Source organism: Nerophis lumbriciformis, linkage group LG19, assembly GCF_033978685.3.
Source record: "Nerophis lumbriciformis linkage group LG19, RoL_Nlum_v2.1, whole genome shotgun sequence".
NCBI lineage: Eukaryota > Metazoa > Chordata > Actinopteri > Syngnathiformes > Syngnathidae > Nerophis > Nerophis lumbriciformis.
In genome coordinates this window covers 25,504,337-25,526,533 of record NC_084566.2, presented here as the reverse complement: position 1 = coordinate 25,526,533, position 22,197 = coordinate 25,504,337, and the positions used below count along the sequence as shown (strand labels likewise).

Genomic DNA, 22,197 nt, shown 5'->3' with positions numbered 1-22,197 from the left:
GCGAAAAGCCGGTGCACCGGAAGTTGCTTCTCTTGACAAGTAGCGGCGTCCGTCAAGTGTCAACACGGCTTGTGGACTAAACAAAACACGATGAACAGAATGAATTGTGCTGATTGGACCACATTCCCTGTGGTTATCTGGAACAAAACACCTTATTTCTAGACTTTCTGGTGAGTTAGAATCCATCTTTCGGCTGCACGTTCTACCGTTAGCCTGTTAGCATAATTTGCAGTCTAGCTAGTGGGGGATAACGCTATAGCTTTGCTTGTGATCCTAATAACAGTATTCAGATTCACCCATTTTGTCTTAAAACTCCACGTATTTCCTGTTTCGATGTGCCTTTAATCTTGAATATAGCCAGTACAATGATGTTTTGTGTTTGATCTCACATGCTAAGGTTAGTGACAACGGCAGCTCCTTTGAATGCTAAGACGCACTTAAAAAACAAACAACGTAGAACATTTCCTTTCATATGCAAATAAATAACGTGGGCAGTGAACTTCATGTTGGTCTAATAAAAAATAAATACCAAGGAACATCACCTTGATGTCGGTTGGTTCTCATTAGTGCCATGCCTTCCACTAACATGTTTGTAAGTAAGATGATTCTTCAGACATGCATACACACACACACACACACACACATATATATATATATATATATATATATATATATATATATATATATATATATTAGGGCTGTGAATCTTTGGGTGTCCCACGATTCGATTCAATATCGATTCTTGGGGTCACGATTCGATTCAAAATCGATTATTGTTTTCAATTCAACACGATTCTCGATTCAAAAAACGATTTCCCCCCCCCCCCCCCCCCCCCCGATTCAAAACGATTCTCTATTCATTCAATACATAGGATTGCAGCAGGATCTACCCCAGTCTGCTGACATGCAAGCAGAGTAGTAGATTTTTGTAAAAAGCTTTTATAATTGTAAAGGACAATGTTTTATCAACTGATTGCAATAATGTAAATTTGTTTTAACTATTAAATGAACCTAAAATATGACTTATTTTATCTTTGGGAAAATATTGGACACAGTGTGTTGTCAAGCTTATGAGATGCAATGCAAGTGTAAGCCACTGTGACACTATTGTTCTTTTTTTTTTAATTTATACATTTTTAATGATAATGTCATGAGGGAGTTTTAATCACTGCTATGTTGAAATTGTAACTAATATTGATACTGTTGTTGATAATATTCATATTTGTTTCACTACTTTTGGTTTGTTCTGTGTTGTGTTTGTGTCTCCTCTCAATTGCTCTGTTTATTGCAGTTCTGAGTGTTGCTGGGTCGATTTTTTTAAAAATGAGAATCGCTATTCAAATTCGAATCGATTTTTTTCCCACACCCCTAATATATATGTGTATATGTAAAATCCCACAGCGGCTGTACATTTGTTTTTATTGTTGTCCCATTTTTTGTGTACTAGTTACATCTATTATTCTTGTATATAACAAATGCTCTTACTACAAATATGTTCCAGACCAAAAATCACTTCATATTCTCAACTGCTCGCTAACGTTGCCATATCTTAAGTTATTGTATAGAAATATGGGTGAAACAAAATAAATTACATTATATTCACTTCTGTTACAAAAAAAATCAGAATAATTCATATAACCTGCTACCCAAGAATGTACAACAATTCTTAATGGAAAAAGGAGAAATATAACCTAAGAGAAAAATCAAACTTAAAACATTTGTATGCACGTACAGCACATAAAGCCTTTACTATATCAGTATCCAGCCATCCAGCCATCCATCCATTTTCTACCGCTTGTCCCCAGTATGCAGAATTAAATAGTGGAATGGTTTAAGCAAATAAGTCAAACAACGTACTAATATGGTCCATTTTAAGAAACTCTTCAAACTACAAGTGTTTACAAAGTAGAAGGAGGAAGAACTAGACATACATCTTAAACTTATTGAAAATAAAACATTATTCAACTCATTAAGTGTATCATAACTGTCGTCACTTAACTATTTATGAAGAGAACTGTTGTTTTTAGAAATCACTGATGTAAATTGTGTACAAAATGAGAACAGGAAGTGAACATAAAGTATGTTAGTAATTACTATGAAGTAGAATTAAATAGTCTTTGCTTCTTTCTACTCCTTTTCAGACATGTAAAGAAAAATAGAAATATGTAAAATATATAATGTATCATGTTGAAACTGTATACATGTTTAAAATACACCTCAACCAACAAATGGACAAAACGTATGCAGTGTCTTTGACCTTATTTACTGTATTTCTTTGCTGTCAGAATGTGCTGGTGAAGGTTCTAGAAGAAGGAAGGATGCCAGTGGAGAGCAGTAGCAGCGGTGTGGTCCGACAGGCCAAGCAGAAGAGGAAATCTCACAGTCTGTCTATAAAGAGGACCAACAGCACTGAACAGGACCGCTTGGGCCTGCATAGAGACATGCTGGACGGCCAGGTGAGAGCCTTCTCCTCTTACCTCTTCTATTTTTGTCCCCCCACCCCCGCATTTTTTTGTCCCTAAAAAGCTTTGATTATTAAAAAACGACCTACCGATAAATAGGTTTCTGCACATTTAACCATAAGAACATCTGACTGACAGTGTAACACAATTTGGCCTCTGTGAGCTGACTATAGCCTGCCTGTAAGCCTAAGCCAATTAAATGTCCATGCTCACTTGTGCAAGAACATGGGAGCTCAGCACTACACTTATCAGTCCCTCCAGGATTTCAGGGGCTTTTTTGTGTTTGTTGTGGCCTAAAATGCCTGCATTTTTGCGGCATCATTTCAGAAAATTGCGGAAAAAGTTGCAATGTTTTAAAGTTTCTTTTTGTCAATAACATTGAATAGACTTGTGATTTTATTAATTAGTTATCCATGTTTCAAGTGTTCCTTGTAACCTTAATCTAAAAAATAGAGATGTCCGATAATGGCTTTTTTGCCGATATCCGATATTCCGATATTGTCCAACTCTTAATTACAGATTCCGATATCAACCGATACCGATATATACAGTCGTGGAATTCAATCAATCAATCAATCAATGTTTACTTATATAGCACTAAATCACAAGTGTCTTAAAGGGCTGCACAAGCCACAAAGACATCATTATGCCTAATTTTGTTGTGATGCCCCGCTTGATGCATTAAACAATGTAACAAGGTTTCCAAAATAAATCAACTCAAGTTATGGAAAAAAATGCCTACATGGCACTGCCATATTTATTATTGAAGTCACAAAGTGCATTATTTTTTTTAGCATGCCTCAAAACAGCAGCTTGGAATTTGGGACATGCTATCCCTGAGAGAGCATGAGGAGGTTGATGTGTGTGGGGTTGGGGGGGCGGGGGGTGTAAATTGTAGCGTCTCGGAAGAGTTAGTGCTGCAAGGGGTTCTGGGTATTTGTTCTGTTGTGTTTATGTTGTGTTACGGTGCGGATGTTCTCCTGAAATGTGTTTGTCATTCTTGTTTGGTGTGGGTTCACAGTGTGGCGCATATTTGTAACAGTGTTAAAGTTGTTTATACGGCCACCCTCAGTGTGACCTGTATGGCTGTGACCAAGTATGCCTTGCATTCACTTGTGTGAGTGAAAAGCCGTAGGTATTATGTGATTGGGCCGGCACGCAAAGGCAGTGCCTTTAAGGTTTATTAGCTCTCTACTTCTCCCTACGTCCGTGTACCACTCCGTACAGCAGCGTTTTAAAAAGTCATAAATTTTACTTTTTGAAACCGATACCGTTAATTTCCGATATTACATTTTAAAGCATTTATCGGCCAATAATATCGGCAGCCCGATCGGACATCTCTACTAAAAAAGGAATTTAACAAAAAGTGGACAACAAATACTGTATTAATGTTTTACTCATTTTATACTGCACAAGTTTAAAAATAAACACTAGATGGCAGTAAAAGCATGTATTCAGACCTCATTGTCAAATGACTGTATTGTTGCAAGGATTTAAAATAATAGTACCAGCACCAAATGCTTCCTTATTGTCCGCTGTCTGCTCTGTCGTCCATACGTTTTTGACATTCTCTATGTTTGTTTTACGCTGGAAAAGCGTGGAAATAAAAAACATTTATTTATGTTCCAACTAGGGTTGTACGGTATACCAGTACTGGTATAGTATCGCAGTACTAATGAATCAAAAACGGTACTATACTCTGTGTGAAAAGTACCGGTTCCCGGGCATGACGGCGCATCGTCACGTCATGACATTGCTGGTTTTGCGAGCAGAGGAGCATTTTCGGCAGCGCACAATCATGGAGTACTTACAAGCAGACACAGTGTGTAGACAGAAAAGGGAGAACGGACACATTTTGGCCTAAAAGCTAAAAATAAAGGTGAAGCTATAACATTAAAACACCCTCAGGAAAAGGTGTTTTAAAACATGGCAAGCTAGCTAGCGGCTAACGTCCATCCGCAGTCGCCAGTGTTTTAGCTACTTCTAAATCACTAGTCTTCGCCTCCATGGCAACAAATAAAGTATGTTTCTTACAAGTATCATCCCTGCAGGACGAGGAATGGCTAAACTACACACCGTAGCTCACCAGCGTCAAAATCTAATCAAACGCCATGGGTTGATCTACACCTGACATCCACTGTAATGATACCAAATACAGGAGCGTATCTAGTCGATACTACTATGATTACATCAATATTTTTTATCGTCACACAATATTTTTTCCTTTTTTTAAAATTCATATTGTGTTTATTAACTCAGGAAATACGTCCCTGGACACATGAGGACTTTGAATATGACCAATGTGCGATCCTGTAACTACTGGGTATCGGATCGATACCTAAATTTGTGGTATCATCCAAAAATAATGTAAAGTATCCAAAATACAATAAGTGATTATTACATTTTAACAGAAGTGTAGATAGAACATGTTGAAATGGGAAAAAAACTGATATTAACAGTAAATGAACAAGTGGATTAATAATAATTGTTTACAGCTTGCCTCATCATTTTGACAAAATAATAGAATGATAAATGACACAATATGTTACTGCATATGTCAGCAGACAAATTAGGGGCCTTTGTTTGCTTACTTACTACTAAAAGACAAGTTGTCTAGTATGTTCACTATTTTACTTAAGGACAAAATTGTTCTTCGATTAATAAGAAACATATGTTTAATGTACCGTAATATTTTTTGTTAAAATAAAGCCAATAATGCCATTTTTTTGTGGTCCCCCTTTTTTAGAAAAGTACCGAAAAGTATAGAAAAGTATCAAAATACATGTTGGTACCGGTACCAGTACTAAAATAGTGGTATCAGGACAACCCTAGTTCCAACACATTTTCCTCTGCATGTTAAGAGCATTAGTGAACTGTTGAGAGATACCTATAGCTGTGATTTTTGTTGGTAAATGAGCGACGATAAGAGATTATCATTACACTTAAGCATCTCTAACATGTAAATGCTGCCTTTGCTAGGTCAGCATTGCAAATGAAAATATGTTCTTAATTTCCTTCACTGGATAAATGAATGTTGAGTAAATATATAAATACCGTATTTTTCGGACTATAAGTCGCAGTTTTTTTCATAGTTTGGCCGAGGGTGCGACTTATACTCAGGAGCGACTTATGTGTGAAATTATTAACACATTACCGTAAAATATCAAATAATATTATTTAGCTCATTCACGTAAGAGACTAGACGTATAAGATTTCATGGGATTTAGCGATTAGGAGTGACAGATTGTTTGGTAAACGTATAGCATGTTCTATATGTTATAGTTATTTGAATGACTCTTACCATAATATGTTACGTTAACATACCGGGCACGTTCTCAGTTGGTTATTTATGTCTCATATAATGTACACTTATTCAGCCTGTTGTTCACTATTCTTTATTTATTTTAAATTGCCTTTCAAATGTCTATTCTTGGTGTTTGGTTTTATCAAAAAAATTTCCCTCAAAAATGCGACTTATATATGTTTTTTTCCTTCATTATTATGCATTTTCGGCTGGTGCGACTTATACTCCGGAGCGACTTATACTCCTAAAAAATACGGTACATGTAAACCATGAAGTTTGGAGGCCGATGTGTTGCTAAATGTTCATATTCTACAACACCCAAAAGGCTTGATGGTAACCAGAGGTAGCGCTGAACTATGCAGGAGCATGACAATTGTGCCGTTTGATGAATAAAAAGTTAATAAATTGTTACACATTTCTGTCCTTGCTTTGTCTACACAAGAAACAAACATACGTTTTAAATACATAGTTGACTGCCGCTCAGAGACAAATTCGATTAACAAAAATTACGCTGATTGGCTAAAATGTGAAAAGAAGCTGCGGACATTGGACAGAGTTGCGAGGTCGCTCATGTTTTGCAGGGAATTTGCACGATCGCTACATCGCAAAATTCTGGAGGGACTGATTTATTCCACCATTACTGTCAAGTCATTATTTCACAATCACTATGAAGACAACCAAGTTGTTGTACTTTACAATCATTATTCCCACAACATCATTCAATAACAAATACAACAGATCAGTACGTGAGTCTACATGCTCCGATGTCAGAATTGAGCGTTGTCGGCTCCTCTTCTCCTGACTTTTTGTTTTTTATCACTCTGGTCCCTTTTTGGTTTCAGTCGTGTGATAATCTGGAATGTTTGGCCAGAATAGAGGTGAGTTTCAGGTGTTTGTGAGTGTTCCAAGTAGTTTTTTTATTACTAGCCATAGCTCTGGTGCTGTTGTGTACGTGTATTTAGAGACAAGCTCACATGTTTGGTCCTTTGTGTGTTTGTCTCCTGTACCCTTTTTTAGGGATGTAACAATATGAAAATGTCATCACGGTTTTCATTATTATTATCGCGGCATTGTTGAATGTGCTTAAAAAGTTAGTACTCATACAAATACTGTAATCTTTTGACCAATTTAGTTTTTCTTTTTAAATCATAATGAAAATAAATAGACACACAGTTAAGAAAACCCATTGTTTTGCATGTTTTGGGTTTCTTATGTTTCACTGATAGTGCTTTAATCTTAGTATTTTCTGTTTTAATGGCTAAGCTTTTATTGTTTTAAATATTGGTTTGTACTGTAGCACTTTAAGATTTATTTAAATGAAAAGTGAGTAACAAAGAAAAACTATTATTGTTATTGTTTATTATTTGTGGCGGACTTTTGGCATCCTACTCTGTTCAGCGGTCCTTGAACACACCATAAAAACATCTCCATCTTGTATTCCTCTTGACTATGGAACGATCACTGATCTAAGAAAGCACAGCTTTTAGGTACAATGTGCAAAAATTACATACTGTATCTTAGTTGCTCAAACAGCATAAACTTAAGTTTAGACTGGTATATGTCATTTCTTAAATGGTGAAAGACGTTAATCTATCTTATTTTCATGTTAGCATTTAAGCTATCGAGTTGACTGCAGTTACTCCATGAGTTTATCGAAGTGCAGTTTATCAGTCACAGTTTTTTGATCATTTTAATTCAAAACAGTAATACGAACTGTCCGGAGTTTTATCACGGTTATTATTAATATAGTTTGTCGTTACACCCCTACCCTTTTTACTGAAAAGCTTTCTTTTTTCAAAAGTAAGGTGTTACATTCATAAGTTGACTTAGTCCAAAAGGCCTAGATCTAAGGTGAAACGTCTTCGAAGACAAACTGAACAGTCCAATTGTGATCGATTGAATGCCCTGAGAATACAATGACCTGTATTAATGAGAACATCCATAGACATTCAAAAGATGACATCGCTTTTACTGAAATGCTCGCCAGCCAAGAACCTCTCATCTTCTGAATGCTAACAGCACACTTCAATGACCTCATACATAAAGAAAGAAAGACACACAGCAGCAACATACAAACTATTATGACTCATTTTTTTAAACTAGTACCGTGTCTCTGACCCAATAGATCTGACCAACCAGCACCATACGGTTCACCTCAGTTGTAGATGTTCTATTTCACATGGTGCTGTCTGCAGTCAGTGAGTTCAAAATACCGTCATGTGACAATTAGGTGTTTGTCTCTTGTTCTCCCTGCAGGACTCCAAACTGCCTTTGTCTCTGAAGACCAACCTGATGGATCTGTTCAGCCAGATCGAAAGAGAGTTTGAGAGCCTTTACATCGAGAACATCGAGCGTAAGTCAGGACTGTGTAACACGGAATGATGATACAATGTATTTGGAAGCTTCAATATGGGTTTTCATTAGTGTTAGTATCCCCTGCTAGCCTCCCAATGGACTGGTCTTTCACATTATGATATCGGGACCTGTGGTGGACCACTCCTTATGCATCAGTCGGTGACATCTCGGTGCCCCGACTTGTCTACATGCAAGAGTATCCCCCTGCTGGCCCCACTATGAACTACACTCTCACACTATTAACCATATCCACTCGGCATCTATTGCACCGGTCACCCGGGGGGCACATTTGCAGTCCCTACCAAGGTGTCTCATTGTGCCCATTGGGTTGAGTTTTTTCTTGCCCTGATGTGGGATCTGAGCCGAGGATGTCGTGGTGGCTTGTGCAGCCCTTTTAGACATTTGTGATTAAGGGCTATAAATAAGTACACTTTGATTAATTGATTCATAGTATTAAAGAAGGGTTTGCATACATACAAATGAAAGGACTGGGGGGCCAATTTGGTACATTTTGTACATCAAAAGGAAATGTCAAATAAATCCATTGTAGGTCGATACAGTAAACCCCTGTTTATTGTGTCTGTGCAGATAATCACCTTTACACTTGTTTTACCCAGTGTAGTAGCCCTGACTGCATTATACTTGTGGGTACCGAGAGGATCGTCAAAGCATGATTTTTCTGGCCATCGTCGGGGCTTCCAACAACGGACATTACGTGGAAATTAGGGCTGTCAAAGTTAATGGGTTTAGAACAAGTTAGCAATAATTTCCTGCACTTTTTGTGGAATTTTGCATATGATTCACAATCCTTATGAGAGACAATAACATATGTCTTTTTTTTTTTTAATGCATTCTAACTCTTAAGTCAGTTTACAGTGGAGTCAATGGTAGCCATGACATCATTGCGTCTATTGAAATGAAATCCAATAAATAACCATCCAAAAAGTGTCAACTCCATTTACATTTTGTGACTTGAATATTAACCGAGTATTAGCGATATTGTTATAAACGCTAACGTTAAGGACCTACATTTAGCGAGGCAATTTCCTTATGCAAAATTAGTGAACTTTGACAGCCAACTTAGACCCAGAGATGGCGAGAAAGAAACACGAAAGACGCTGGTTCGCACCCATCCTTTTTTTAACTCTTTGCAAGGATTAACCCTTAACCTGGAAACGGAAGTCCGGCTTTGTGAATGTTATTGATTGCCACAAAATAATACTAGAAAATAGGTACTGCACTGTAATACATCCATCCATCCATTTGCTACCGCTTTGTCCCTTTTGGGGTCGCGGGGGGTCGCTGGAGCCTATCTCAACTGCATTCGGGCGGTAGGCGGACTACACCCTGGACAAGTCGCAACCTCATCGCAGGGCCAACACAGATAGACAGACAACATTCACACTCACATTCACACACTAGGGCCAATATAAGACATAAATAAGACTTAAATTAACTTGAATATGCTTAAATAAAGTTTCCCAAAAAATCTGTGATGTAGGGAATTTGCAATATTTGAAGCGCAAAGTAGCGAGAGATGGCAGGTTATATAAAATACGACTGTAATACATTTAAGACATAAATAAGACTGAACTTACACCAAAAATATTTAAGATCTGCTTAGAGAAAACAAACAACCGTGATAGAGTGAAGCTGCAAAATTTGAAATGCAGTGTGACAGGACAACTATAAATTGTAGGCTATCTGAACTAAACATTTAAGACTTGTGTTGTAGTTGACAAAGCAAATTAGGGTAATATCTCATATAGCTCATTAAAAATGAATTCAATTTAGGGGCCAATAAAAAAACTGCTCTGTGTTGAAAAAGACCCATCGGCTAAATACCCGTTTTAGCCAATGGCAGCATGTTCTCCTACTAAACTGTCCAACTATTTGTTGTGTTTGACTGACAGTTCGCAGAGAGATCGAGACGCTGAACGATCGCTTGACTGCAGACGGTCAGACTCTAGAAGGCGCAGACTTGGCCAAAGGAGCCCTGAAAACAAAAAGTCAGTCACAGACCAGCTTAAGAATGCACGTCCATGTGACGATGAATGAAAAATGTGTTTTCACGGCCCGCTGTGTCCACAGCGAGTCACAGCACCAGTCAGCTGTCACAGAAACTCAAGACCACCTACAAGGCCTCCACTAGCAAGGTACACTCATTTACTTAAGTCTCACTAACCTTGTTGTACAAAATGACAAAATGTTAGGAACACCTTCTATAATGTGGAAGGTAAAAAAAAAGGTTGGGTAAGTGTGTTGGAGTGACGGGACTACCCATTGTGGACATTCACGAGAACAATCCTTTGTCGCCTCTCTGCTCGTAGCCGCGTTCAAACTCTTGCCACGCCCCTATAAGCGGCGCCCGCAACTTCAGCGTAAGCGGCTGGGAGTTGTGGGGCGGAGACTCATGGGTAACTTGTTGATTTCTCACCCCTCCTTCCCCCGCCCTCCACCTCCCTATGTGCCACTATGCATGAACAGCCCAGCCGGGGGGTGGACACGCCCTCCTCCGGAGGCTTGGTCATTCAAATGTAGGAGACTCTGTTGTGTGTGTTGTGATCGACAAACTGACTCATCTCCTTTGCACTAATCAAACCCTTATGTTGCTTGTCCTCATACTGGCATACTGCCCTACACCAGCTAATGTATACCGAACAAAAATATTAACGCAATACTTTTGTTTTTGCTCCCATTTTTCACGAGTTGAACTCAAACATCTAAAACTTTTACTATATACACAAGACCTATTTCTCTCAAATATTGTTCACAAATCTGTCTAAATCTGTGTTAGTGAGCACTTCTTTGCCAAGATAATCCATCCCACCTCACAGGTGTGGCATATCAAGATGCTGATTAAACAGCATGATTATTACACAGGTGTGCCTTAGGCTGCCTACAATAAAAGACCACTCTGGAATGTGCAGTTTTGCTTTATTAGGGGTCTGGGGGGTTAGAAAAGCAGTCAGCATCTGGTGTGACCACCATTTGCCTCACGCAATGCAACACATCTCCCTTCGCATAGAGTTGATCAAGTTGTTGATTGTGGCCTGCGGAATGTTGGTCCACTCCTCTTCAATGGCTGTGCCAAGTTGCTGGATATTGGCAGGAACCGGATCCACAGCATCCCAAACATGCTCAATGGGTGACATGTCGGGTGAGTATGCTGGCCATACAAGACCCGTGATATTTTCAGCTCTCAGGAATTGTGAAAAGATCCTTGCAACATGGGGCCGTGCATTGTCAGGCTGTAACATGAGATGATGGTCTCGGGTGAATGGCACAACAATGGGCCTCAGGATCTTGTCACGGTATCTGTGCATTTAAAAGGCCATCAATTCAATTAACTTGCGTTCGTTGTCCATGACATACGCCTGCCAATACCATAACCCCACCCCCACCACTGGCCACTCGATTCAGAATGTTAACATCAGCAAACCGCTCTCCCACACGACGCCACACACGCTGTCTGGCACCTGCACTGAACAGTGAAAACCGGGATTCATCCGTGAAGAGAACACTTCTCCAACGTGCCAGATTCCATCGAATGTGAGCATTTGCCCACTCAAGTCGGTTATGACGAGGAACTGCAGTCAGGTCGAGACCCCGATGAGGACGACGAGCATGCAGATGAGCTTCCCTGAGACGGTTTCTCACAGTTTGTGCACATATTCTCTGGTTATGCAAACCAATTGTTGCAGCAGCTGTCTGGGTGGCTTGTCTCAGACGATCATGGAGGTCCTGGGCTGTTGTGGTTACACGTGGTCAGCGTTTGTGAGGCTGGTTGATTGTACTGCCAGATTCTCTGAATTGCCTTTGGAGACGGCTTAGGGTCGATAAATGAACATTCAATTCACGGGCAACAGCTTTGGTGGACATTCATGCAGTCAGCATGCCAACTGCACACTCCTTCAAAATGTGCGACATCTGTGGCATCAGAGTGGCCTTTTATTGTGGGCAGCCTAAGGCACACCTGTGCAATAGTCATGCTGTTTAATCAGCATCATAATATGCCACACATGTGAGGAGGGATGGATTATATTAGCAAAGAAGAAATGCTCACCAACAGAAATTTAGACAGATTTGTGAACAATATTTGAGAGGAATAGGTATTTTGTGTTTATAGTAAAATTTTTTAAATCTTTGATTTCAACTCATGAAAATTGGTAGCAAAAACAAAAGTGTTGCGTTTATATTTTTGTTTAGTGTACATTCTTCTGGTACATTTTAGGTAGCTGCTTTAAATTCACAGCGATCGAGGGTGCCGCCTGCATCACTGATACACAACATCTTGCCTGCCTAGCGCCAGAAACTGAAGCGTCGGTCACATAATGTACAGCAGGGCTATTCACCGGGCATCCTGGGGCCAATTCCATGAGTTCAGCTCAAACCTCAGGAGAGACTTTAACATTTTTGCTGTTACGTATGCTAACAGGCGGAGTGACCCCAAAATGCAGAGATGGTAGGCGGTGTGACCTTAGGATGCAGAGGTGGCAGGCAACGTGGTCCATTTATTAGGTACAAAAGCAGGAAGGACCCGCGTGACAACAGCTATAGATTACAGATGAGCAAAAATCTGAGCAGGATAAGGCAAAACACAAAAAGGCACACCAGAACAACAATGAACCAGCATCGTCAGGAATGCGACGGTGACAGATAAACCCCCTTCCGATTGGCAATCAGGGACAGGTTAGCCTCCTAATTACCAACCAGGAACAGGTGAGAACAGCTCTAGAAGCAGTGGTAAAGACACTGCACGACAAACCTAAAACAGGAAGTGGAATAAAAATACGAGTGCTGAATAGGAGTTACAATTAAACACAGGAAAATCAGGACAAAAGTCCTCAACAGTAATGATGCATCATGACATTACAGCAAATTGAATAAAATAAAAATACCGTTGTGTAGAGGAACTTAGGTCAATGTAAACACATTGGCAGATCATTATCCTGGCATTTTAACCTCCTAAAGGCCAGCATCCACTACAGTAGACACTTGTGTTTTGCGTAACAGGGCCATCTGAAATGTGTAACTCTGACAAAAAGAAATAGACCAAAAACTAATGTCCACTACATAGAAGTATGGTTCTCCAAATAAGAAAAATAGTGAATGGAGATGTCTCCAACTTATTGGAGATGTGGCCCCTTAGAACAATTGAGTTGAAGAGCCCTGCTGTACAGTATGTTCACATGATTGGCAGACCCAGAATAGCGAGGCAGGGAAGATGTGATGATGACCAATGGTGATTGTCATGCGTCCATGTCGGTTGTGTGGCGCGGCCTTGTGCGGCGGCACACTGCAGCGTCACACTGCTCGCTCTCTTTACTATCAGCAGCTTCTTTGTTAGGCGTAACAACACATGCTAATGCACATCAGCTTTTTCACTTCCATGGTGCTGTTTGTCAAAGTGACACATCATCCTTATCATCAAGCTATCCTTCCATAGTTTTCCTCACAGTGTGTGTGTGCGCATGTTTGTGTGTGCGTGTGTGTTACTTGGCATTCTTTTTAACACTTGAACACTTTCTTCCAGCTGGAACTTATTTAGCGGCCTGTGTCCAAAGCGAGCCAAGGGTCCCGTTTGTATCGTCCCCATCTTTAAAGTAAACAGCTCAAGTATTCGTCATTAAAAAGCGTACTACCAAGATATTGATATGACTGACAGTTGTTACCATGTTGGACTTGTCTTTTCTGTTGCTCTTTTGTCCTCACAGTACTGCTCTTTATTACCTGCAATAACGCTGCCGTTGCTTCTTAGCCTTGGTGCACTACAAAAACCCTGCTCAGCAGCTCCTCACTGACCCTCATCCACTTCCTACTTGCAGGGTTCCTACACACATCTATGAAATGCTAATCAGGAAAATTATAGTGCATGTATTAAAGGGAATATTGTTAAAGAATTTACAAAACTAACTGAGAAGCAATGTCCAATCATGGCAAATGTGGCGACTTAGACGTCTCCTGAGCCGATGGTTTTTAGGTGTAGGAACCCTGCAGTCCGCTCGGTGTGTGCTCATTGTTAATGTACACGCTCTGCCTCTCAGATTGTGTCCAGTTTCAAAGCCACCACGTCCAGAGCTGTGTGTCACCTGCTCAGAGAGTATGTGGGCCACAGAGACGGTATCTGGGACCTCAGCGTGACCCGGACCCAGCCCACGGTGCTTGGTACTGCATCTGCAGGTACACACTTTGCTCTTCTCTTACTTTTGACTTTGACTTGTTAGCAGTGTGTCTTGCTCCGCCCCTTTAGCCACCCTACCACTGTGCTTGCTATGCCGGCAGCAGGGTGCCAACAGTTGCGCTTGGTGCAAACGGGATGTTCTGTAGTGTTCTTGATTGTCCCTAAGTCCTACTGTTGCGTGTGTCCATCAGACCACACGGCCATGTTGTGGAGCATCGAGACGGGGAAATGTCTCCTCAAATATCTGGGCCATCAAGGATCAGGTAGAGATGTCTTTGTAAGAAGTCTCATTGTCAATGTGTAGTTTTCCTTGTTGGCTGATATCTTCCATGTCTTCAGTCAACTCCATCAAGTTCCACCCCACTGAACAGATGGCACTAACAGGTAATCGTCATCACTATAACTTACATCATGTCCAGAGTTTTTTTAGTATTATTTTTTTGTGTATAAACGCTCTTCAGCATCGGGGGACCAGACAGCTCACATCTGGAGGTTCCTGGTGCAGCTGCCCACGCCGCAACCCGTTGCAGACGTCAGCGTAAGCCTCACCGACATGTCGCATTTTGTTTCGCCGTGCAATAACAAAACCTCCTGCAGCAACCCCCCTGCGACGACGACGTTGAGGTTTCCGACAAAGATGAGGCCGACGTGGAAGCGGACGGTTCCAGCGACTGCCCGTCCGTGCGCGTGGCGTCCGTCACGCTGCGCAGTCACCAAGGCGTGGTCATTGCTGCTGATTGGCTGGTGGGGGGCAAGCAGGCGGTGACGGCCTCCTGGGACCGAGCCGCCAACCTTTACGACGTGGAGACATCAGAGCTGGTCCACTCGCTCATGGGTACCATGTTGTTGATGTACATGGTGCTGACGAGTGTTTGGAATGTGATGATGACTACGTTTGTGTGTCCAGGTCACGACCAGGAGTTGACGCACTGCTGCACCCATCCTACTCAGCGCCTGGTGGTCACCTCGTCCAGAGACACCACCTTCCGACTGTGGGACTTCAGAGACCCGTCCATCCACTCCGTCAACGTCTTCCAGGGACACACTGAGTTAGTTACACACACACAACTAAGTTTTTGTAGCTACTGTTAGTTTGCAATGCATAACATTTTTTGTGGTTAAGGTTAATATGTATGTGTTTGCATACACATGCAATAGGAATGTTCCTGTTTGCGTGTTGATTGATTCATTGATTGATTGATTGATTGAGACGTTTATTAGTAGATTGCACAGTACAGTACATATTCCGTACAATTGACCACTAAATGGTAACACCCGAATACGTTTTTCAACTTGTTTAAGTCGGAGTCCACGTTAATCAATTCATGGTAGTGATGAGAATATTCCCAATATTGTTGCTAATGACGACACCATGTTTTTTCCAGAAAAAATCCTTGCAAATATTAAATTACTACTTCCATTTTTGTGCCGTAAAAATAATGCGATAGTGCTGTAGATTAAGTCATTCTAAAATACATTTTCTGACCAGTGAAGTCACCTATTGCCCCCATCTTGTCCAAATCTTACCAAACTTGTCCCAAACATTTGTTCTGTCAAAAACAACATGTATGGTATTGACAGGGACAAGCAGTAGAAAATGGATGGATGGATATGATGAGGTGGCGACTTGTCCAGGGTGTACCTGCCTTCCCCTCGAATGCAGCTGGGATAGGCTCCAGCCCCCCTGTAACCTCAAAAGGTTCAAGAGGTAGAAAATGAATGGATGTGTGGATAAATCAGTATTGGTCCATACATTACTATGACTGAATAATGATCAAATATTAATAACACAAAAACCATAATAGCACAAACGTCTGTCAGCAAGCGCAATAACAATTTCATATTGCTCCATTTATTACTACAATATGTGGCCTAATATTGGACTTAGAACAGTCATATTAATAACCACAAACTCACCTATATTCTTTACAAGTAGTAGTGTGGTGTCTGAGGGCGTAAAAAATAGAATGGTAGACTTTTTAATAGTGCTGTCAAACTATAATTTTATCAGATTAATCACACCGTTGCATTTTGATTTTGCTGTAAATTACTTGTGTGCATAATTTTAAGTAACTTTAAGAAAGACCCTAATATTTTGACAAAAGTGCAATTTTTATTGTCAGAATGTCATACAGGAATTTATTTTAAATGTTTTACTTGAATGCATGTCATTTATTTGTTCAAAATGTGCTGACATTTTTATTAAAAGTAAAGTGTGGGTGTACGTTTAAGTGAAATTTGCCAGCAAGCACATCAGTTGAAGTCTCCTCACTCATCTTTGCACTGACGTATGCAGTGATCTGATCACTGATTGTCTAGCAACCTGCTCTGGCCTTTAAGGTAAAGGAGTGTGTGTGGTCAAATTAAATCAATCTGTGTACATACAGTATTAATGTGATAATGTTTTGTGATTAATCGTATGTGTTCACTTTGACAGCCCTACTTTATATACCCATGGCGTGTTTATTGTCTGATTGAGCCTTAACCATCTCGGGACATTTAAGTTTAATTATCATCAAACCAAACAAAGGGCGTAAAACATTTTGGATTCATATTTTTTTAATTTTTGCTCAATTTTCTCAAACAACTATAACAAAAAAATATATATATATACATCAAACATGCAATGTTTGATACATGCAAACTAATTGTTCTACATAAATAATCAAACCCTTGTTAAATGGTTAACGGTATCAGTGATGACATCATCCACCACCATTCGTTAAAACCAGGAAATATCTGGCGACTCCTTCCCAAATATTTTTGAAGGTGAGCTGCTCAATCACATGCAAGTATCTTGCGGCAATTGATGAACTTATTCACACATCTAACTTACTACATATAACAAACTAAAATTGTGTGTAGGATAACATGACATAAGTAAAATATGTCAATGATGAATCTAAAGTGACAATAATCAATTGTCCCTGGACACGCAAGTCTTTTTTCACAATATTTACAATATTATGTAGAGGAATATTGTGTTGATGTTGTGTTCATAGAAGACAGTTTACAGTCCTAAGCGGTCGATGTGTGTGGATTTATAAACTTTAACCATATAATCTTGCCTACGGCAGCACGGTGACATCTGCCGTTTTCACTGTGGGGGACAACGTGGTGTCGGGGAGTGACGACCGCACGGTCAAAGTGTGGGACCTGAAGAACATGAGGTCGCCCATAGCAACCATCCGCACAGACTCTGCTGTCAACAGGTCTGTGAAAATGACTCACACTTATTAATTAATATTTAGATTTATTTGACTGTGTATGTGTATGGAAAGCTCCTCTGATGGATGTTATGTACAATATTAATGAGCAGTGATGATGTAATGCTCCCTGTATGATGTTTGTATTGTAGGCCTCACTTAAAGCATTCTCTCTGCAGGATCAGCGTGTCAGTGAGTCAGAAGATCATCGCTCTCCCTCACGACAATCGGCAGGTCCGACTGTTCGACATGTCAGGAGTGCGACTGGCCCGTCTGCCCAGAAGCAACAGACAGGTGCCAGTGTGACCAGTACGCTTGTACCAGCTGGAAATTGCCACGTCTCTGACACCGAGCTTCTCGCATGTGTTGCGTGTTCCAGGGTCACCGCCGCATGGTGTGCTGCTCAGCGTGGTGTGAAGACAACACCTCATGCAACTTGTTCACGTGCGGCTTCGACCGCCAGGCCATTGGCTGGAACATTAACATCCCCGCCCTCCTGCAGGAGAAATGACCCTGCCCCCTCCTTGTTCTAACATGTAAGTCTGTGAAAGGTTGTCACGTGCCATCAGTGTTTGTTCACGCGACAACTTCACGCGTCTTTTTGACAAAGCGATCGCTTACTGCTGCCAATGTGCACTGAGCACATCTTCTTGCCGTGTGTGTGCTTGTGTGCGTGTGTGTGTGTGTATGTTTGCGTGTGTAAACACACTTTCATTACCGTGTGTGTTTAGTGTGAAAGCGACTTCTGCACATCTGATAAAAAAAATGTGTGCCACTGATGGGTTAAAAAAAAGCACAACACAGAAGCTTATTGTGACCTTAATGCTAACATCATGTTAAAATACCCGTGGTAAGTAATAAGAACGTGTGAAAAATATACTCAGTTGTCACTTTGTTAGCAGGTACACAGTCTTTTTTCTTATTGCCTCTCATTGTACAGATTGTGTACCTAATCAAGTGTCCGCTGAGTGTTTGTGTTACAGAGGTATGTATTGTTTGTTAGCATCCTAGGCCCTTGCAATACCACTTTGTATTCCAGGAGGCAATAGTGAGTCACTGGCATCAAGGAGGCTCAGACATGTCTGCTACTTGAAATGTTGCCTTGTCAGTGTTAGTAAGATCCTAGACATACATATGTAGACGCCGCGTCGAGTGCCGCGCTTAATCACACGTGGACATCGCCATATTGGATGTGTCAATAGCGAACAGAGAATATGCCTCATTTATGTGCTGCATGGAATTGTACCAACCACTTTACAGTCCAGACCACATCTCATGGATCACCTTTCACAGGTTGGACCACATAATTAATTTTGATTAAAACATTGTACAAATTGAATCTGATGACTTTAATACTATGAAGTCCCGCGCATAATACTGTGGATTCTTGTGGTGAAACCAGCCTCCAAACAACTAGGAAAGGCCCTTTATCAAGTTCAGTCTATTTTCTGCATTCGTTTTTGGGGTAGATCTGCTACATCCAATATGGCGGACACCTGGATTTATTGCAGCCTGTCTATGATCTACGCATATATGCGTATGATCTGCGTTTATACATCCCTCATTTACACATAAATCTATGAACTATTATATATTCCTACAATATATGCTTGATATATATGTTCTACACATATATGTCTACTGTCTATTATTTACGTATGTATGTCTAAAATCTACATAATATATGTCTGATCTACGCATATATGTGTGTGTGATCTACTATATATTGGTATGATCTATGCATGCATATACAGCTATGGTCTATGTATGTATGTCTATGATCTCCACATTTACGTACATGTGTCTAGGATCTACGTATATATGTATATGATCTACACATGTAAGATCTATGTATATATGTCTATGATCTACACATATGCCTATGATCTAAGCATATATGTCTATGATCTACGCAATATACGCCTATGATATATGCTTCAATACGTGTATTTCTGCATATACTGAATGTCTGATCTAAAAAATGTATATGATCTACACATATACGTGTATTCGTTATTAGGGATGTATACCGATTACAGGTATTTTTTGGTACCGCTTCCTAATTGTGTCGGTCCAACAGGACCATTAAAATTCTGAACTAATGGTACGGCTGTTGGTAAAAAAAATTTTTTTTATCCAGCTTACAGTAATTATGACATACGCCCGCTGTCACATTCATTCAGGTGCAGAATTCTATTCCAAGCAGAATAAAAGACAGAGGTAGTATCGTGATACATTTCAGGTCGATCACGGTGATCAGCTGTGAGCATATATTAACTCCATCAAACATGGCGGAACAGCCAATCTGAGCCCACATTTTATCGCACCATTTCCGGTTACAAAGGTACACATAAGTTAACAGAATGAGAGCTAAAAAATGTCAGCCATAACTTGTATCTAGGGCCCTATGATTTACACGTGATTGGACTCGCGGACGGAATCAATGTTCGCTAAAAACAGAATCTAAATGCGGTAATTCGTGGAAATTAGCCTAAAGCGACTGAGATACTGTTATTGAGAGGGAAAGGGGATATCATGTTTACTTGACAAACACTCACCTCCATGAAGGCTCTGGAATGCATCCTTCTCCTACCATCTCTGTTACTACCTTCCTGACACGCGGCCACCACAAACTACCAAACTAACTCCAAAATACAGAGCCGAACATTTCCCAAATGCCTTTTACGTGTCAGGTGATATGTTTCTTTTGCAAATTTGAAGACTATTTGTCGTCCAAAAGCTGTGACAAACACCTGCTACTGCTGCTAATGCTAGGAAGTTGTAGACGTGACCGCCGATCTTCATTGGTACGTTAAAGATAACTTGGCAGCTTCTAATACTGTAGATGGAGCACCAGTGTTGAAATAATAACAGATGCATCTTTGTGCGTGCTTTTTTTACTTGAAAGCATGTACACTGGAAATTATTGGTACATTATTATGCTATTGTGCTTTTTCTTATTTAAAATATTTTTTTATCTACCCAGAATGCTAATACAATGTTGAAATAATCCTTAGTTTATTTGTTTTCAGTGTAGATGCTTTACAACTGGCAGGTGAAAAAACTCTGTAAGATATCATTATATTAATCGAAATTGGATGATACTGTATGAAAAAAATTGTTGCACAGCCCTACGATCCGATAACCAGCTTGCAATAATCACAAATAAGGAAGCAACACCACACACAAGTTTGTAACACAACAATATGTCTTCCTCAAAAGTCTGCACGCTAAGCATTACTATAAGTTTGAAGTAAACGCGCTTTACTTAACTTCATCAACGCTTTATCAACCGTCCTCGTAGCAATCCAGTAATCCACAGGCCAATATTAATCCACTCAAAAAAGTGAATAATTCAAGTACTGAAATAATCCATGAAGTTGCTCAGAAGCAAGATAGCGATGCTGACGCCAGTCGCCGTCTGACGTCGCTCCATCGCGGAACGTTTGCGTAGAAACACAGTGATGGATCTGTGTGATCTTTACAAGATGACATAATAACTGCATTGCACCTTGTTTAAGACTTAAAAAACAGGTGTTGATAAAAGACTTCCGTGCTGTGAGATGTTACACGATGTTGGTGGTGCGCAACCTCTTGTGTTAATAAAAATGCTAATAAAAAATGATTTTTTTCACATCTTTATTTACACCAATTACATACAGTACCAATAAGAGTACTGAAGAATACCGGTATCCATAAGTAATATCGATATTGGTATCAGTATTGATAAAATCCTAATGATATACATCCCTATTCGTTACGCATACTGTCTGTCTATGATCTGTTCGTATATGTCTATGATCTACTTATAGATGTCTATGCGTAATATTGCCAAGTTAGTGTTAGCTAATGTGCTGCCCCATACGGGCCTAAAGTGTCAGCTTACATAAAGCGTTAGAAAGAAGCCCCGCCCGCATTTAAAGGAACATAGTAATACGTTTTAAACGTTGTTTTATTTATTATGCGCTGATGTCTCAGCATGCTGCCATGCTACACGATATATCTCTGCAAACTTTATTAATGTTACTATTCCGGTAGAGGGACGTTTGAAAAGATTGCACTGTAAAAGAAAAAAAAGGTAAAAGAACAAGTGGAAAAGCCCACATTTTCCGACAGATCTCCTCTTGGAGAAGAAAGTAATTGAGGACGTAGAAAGAAAAAACATGTTGTGGTTCTAATTCTAACATAGCAGCATGAGGAGACACTCAGTAGTGATTTCTTAATAACAAGTTGTGACTTTTTGTCTTTTGTGGGAACTTCCGAACAACAAAAGTGTGTTAAATGTCAAATGTTTGATAGTCATAACTTGCGCAGCTCATGTAAAGTCCTTTCAAATGTTTTTTTTCATATGAAATGTAATATATAAAGAGCATCACGTCAAGTGTATTTCATCCATTTTGACTGATTGTGTATTTTATTTTTAAACATTGTATTCCCTCACAATGAAATCCCAAATATGTACTTTGACTGACAAATATTTCAAGAGTAATATTATGTTCATGTTCATCAGCATTTACTTTTTATGGATTCAAAGTAATACTGGTAGTAGTACTCAGCACACTTTAGACAGTATTCACACAACACACACAATAAAACCTTTAAATCATTGAAGTGCATTTTTGTCAGTGTTAGGTGTGTAACACGTTACATGTTAATAAAGCAATTTTCTTCTTCACTCAACGTTTA

The 22,197-nt window shown here is 39.9% G+C and overlaps 1 protein-coding gene across 3 annotated transcripts; it reads left to right on the top strand.

Annotated features, from left to right (window-relative positions):
* The first annotated feature begins 26 nt into the window (after positions 1-26).
* Positions 27-22,186, top strand: LOC133618598 (WD repeat-containing protein 37). 3 transcript variants are annotated; one of them, XM_072915220.1, is made up of 15 exons: positions 27-170; positions 2,286-2,456; positions 8,023-8,119; positions 10,035-10,130; positions 10,213-10,277; positions 10,452-10,538; positions 14,169-14,304; positions 14,497-14,568; positions 14,645-14,689; positions 14,767-14,843; positions 14,903-15,140; positions 15,213-15,354; positions 17,383-17,517; positions 17,691-17,805; positions 17,891-22,186. In XM_072915220.1, exons 2-15 carry the CDS (start codon positions 2,319-2,321, stop codon positions 18,020-18,022), a joined length of 1,575 nt encoding a protein of 524 aa, XP_072771321.1. In that variant the 5' UTR covers positions 27-170; positions 2,286-2,318; the 3' UTR covers positions 18,023-22,186. The 3 variants fall into 3 exon arrangements, with proteins under 3 accessions (XP_072771321.1, XP_072771320.1, XP_061835095.1); XM_072915219.1 differs by lacking the exon at positions 27-170 and adding an exon at positions 338-592; XM_061979111.2 differs by lacking the exons at positions 27-170; positions 10,452-10,538 and adding an exon at positions 343-592.
* The last annotated feature ends 11 nt before the right edge of the window (positions 22,187-22,197 follow it).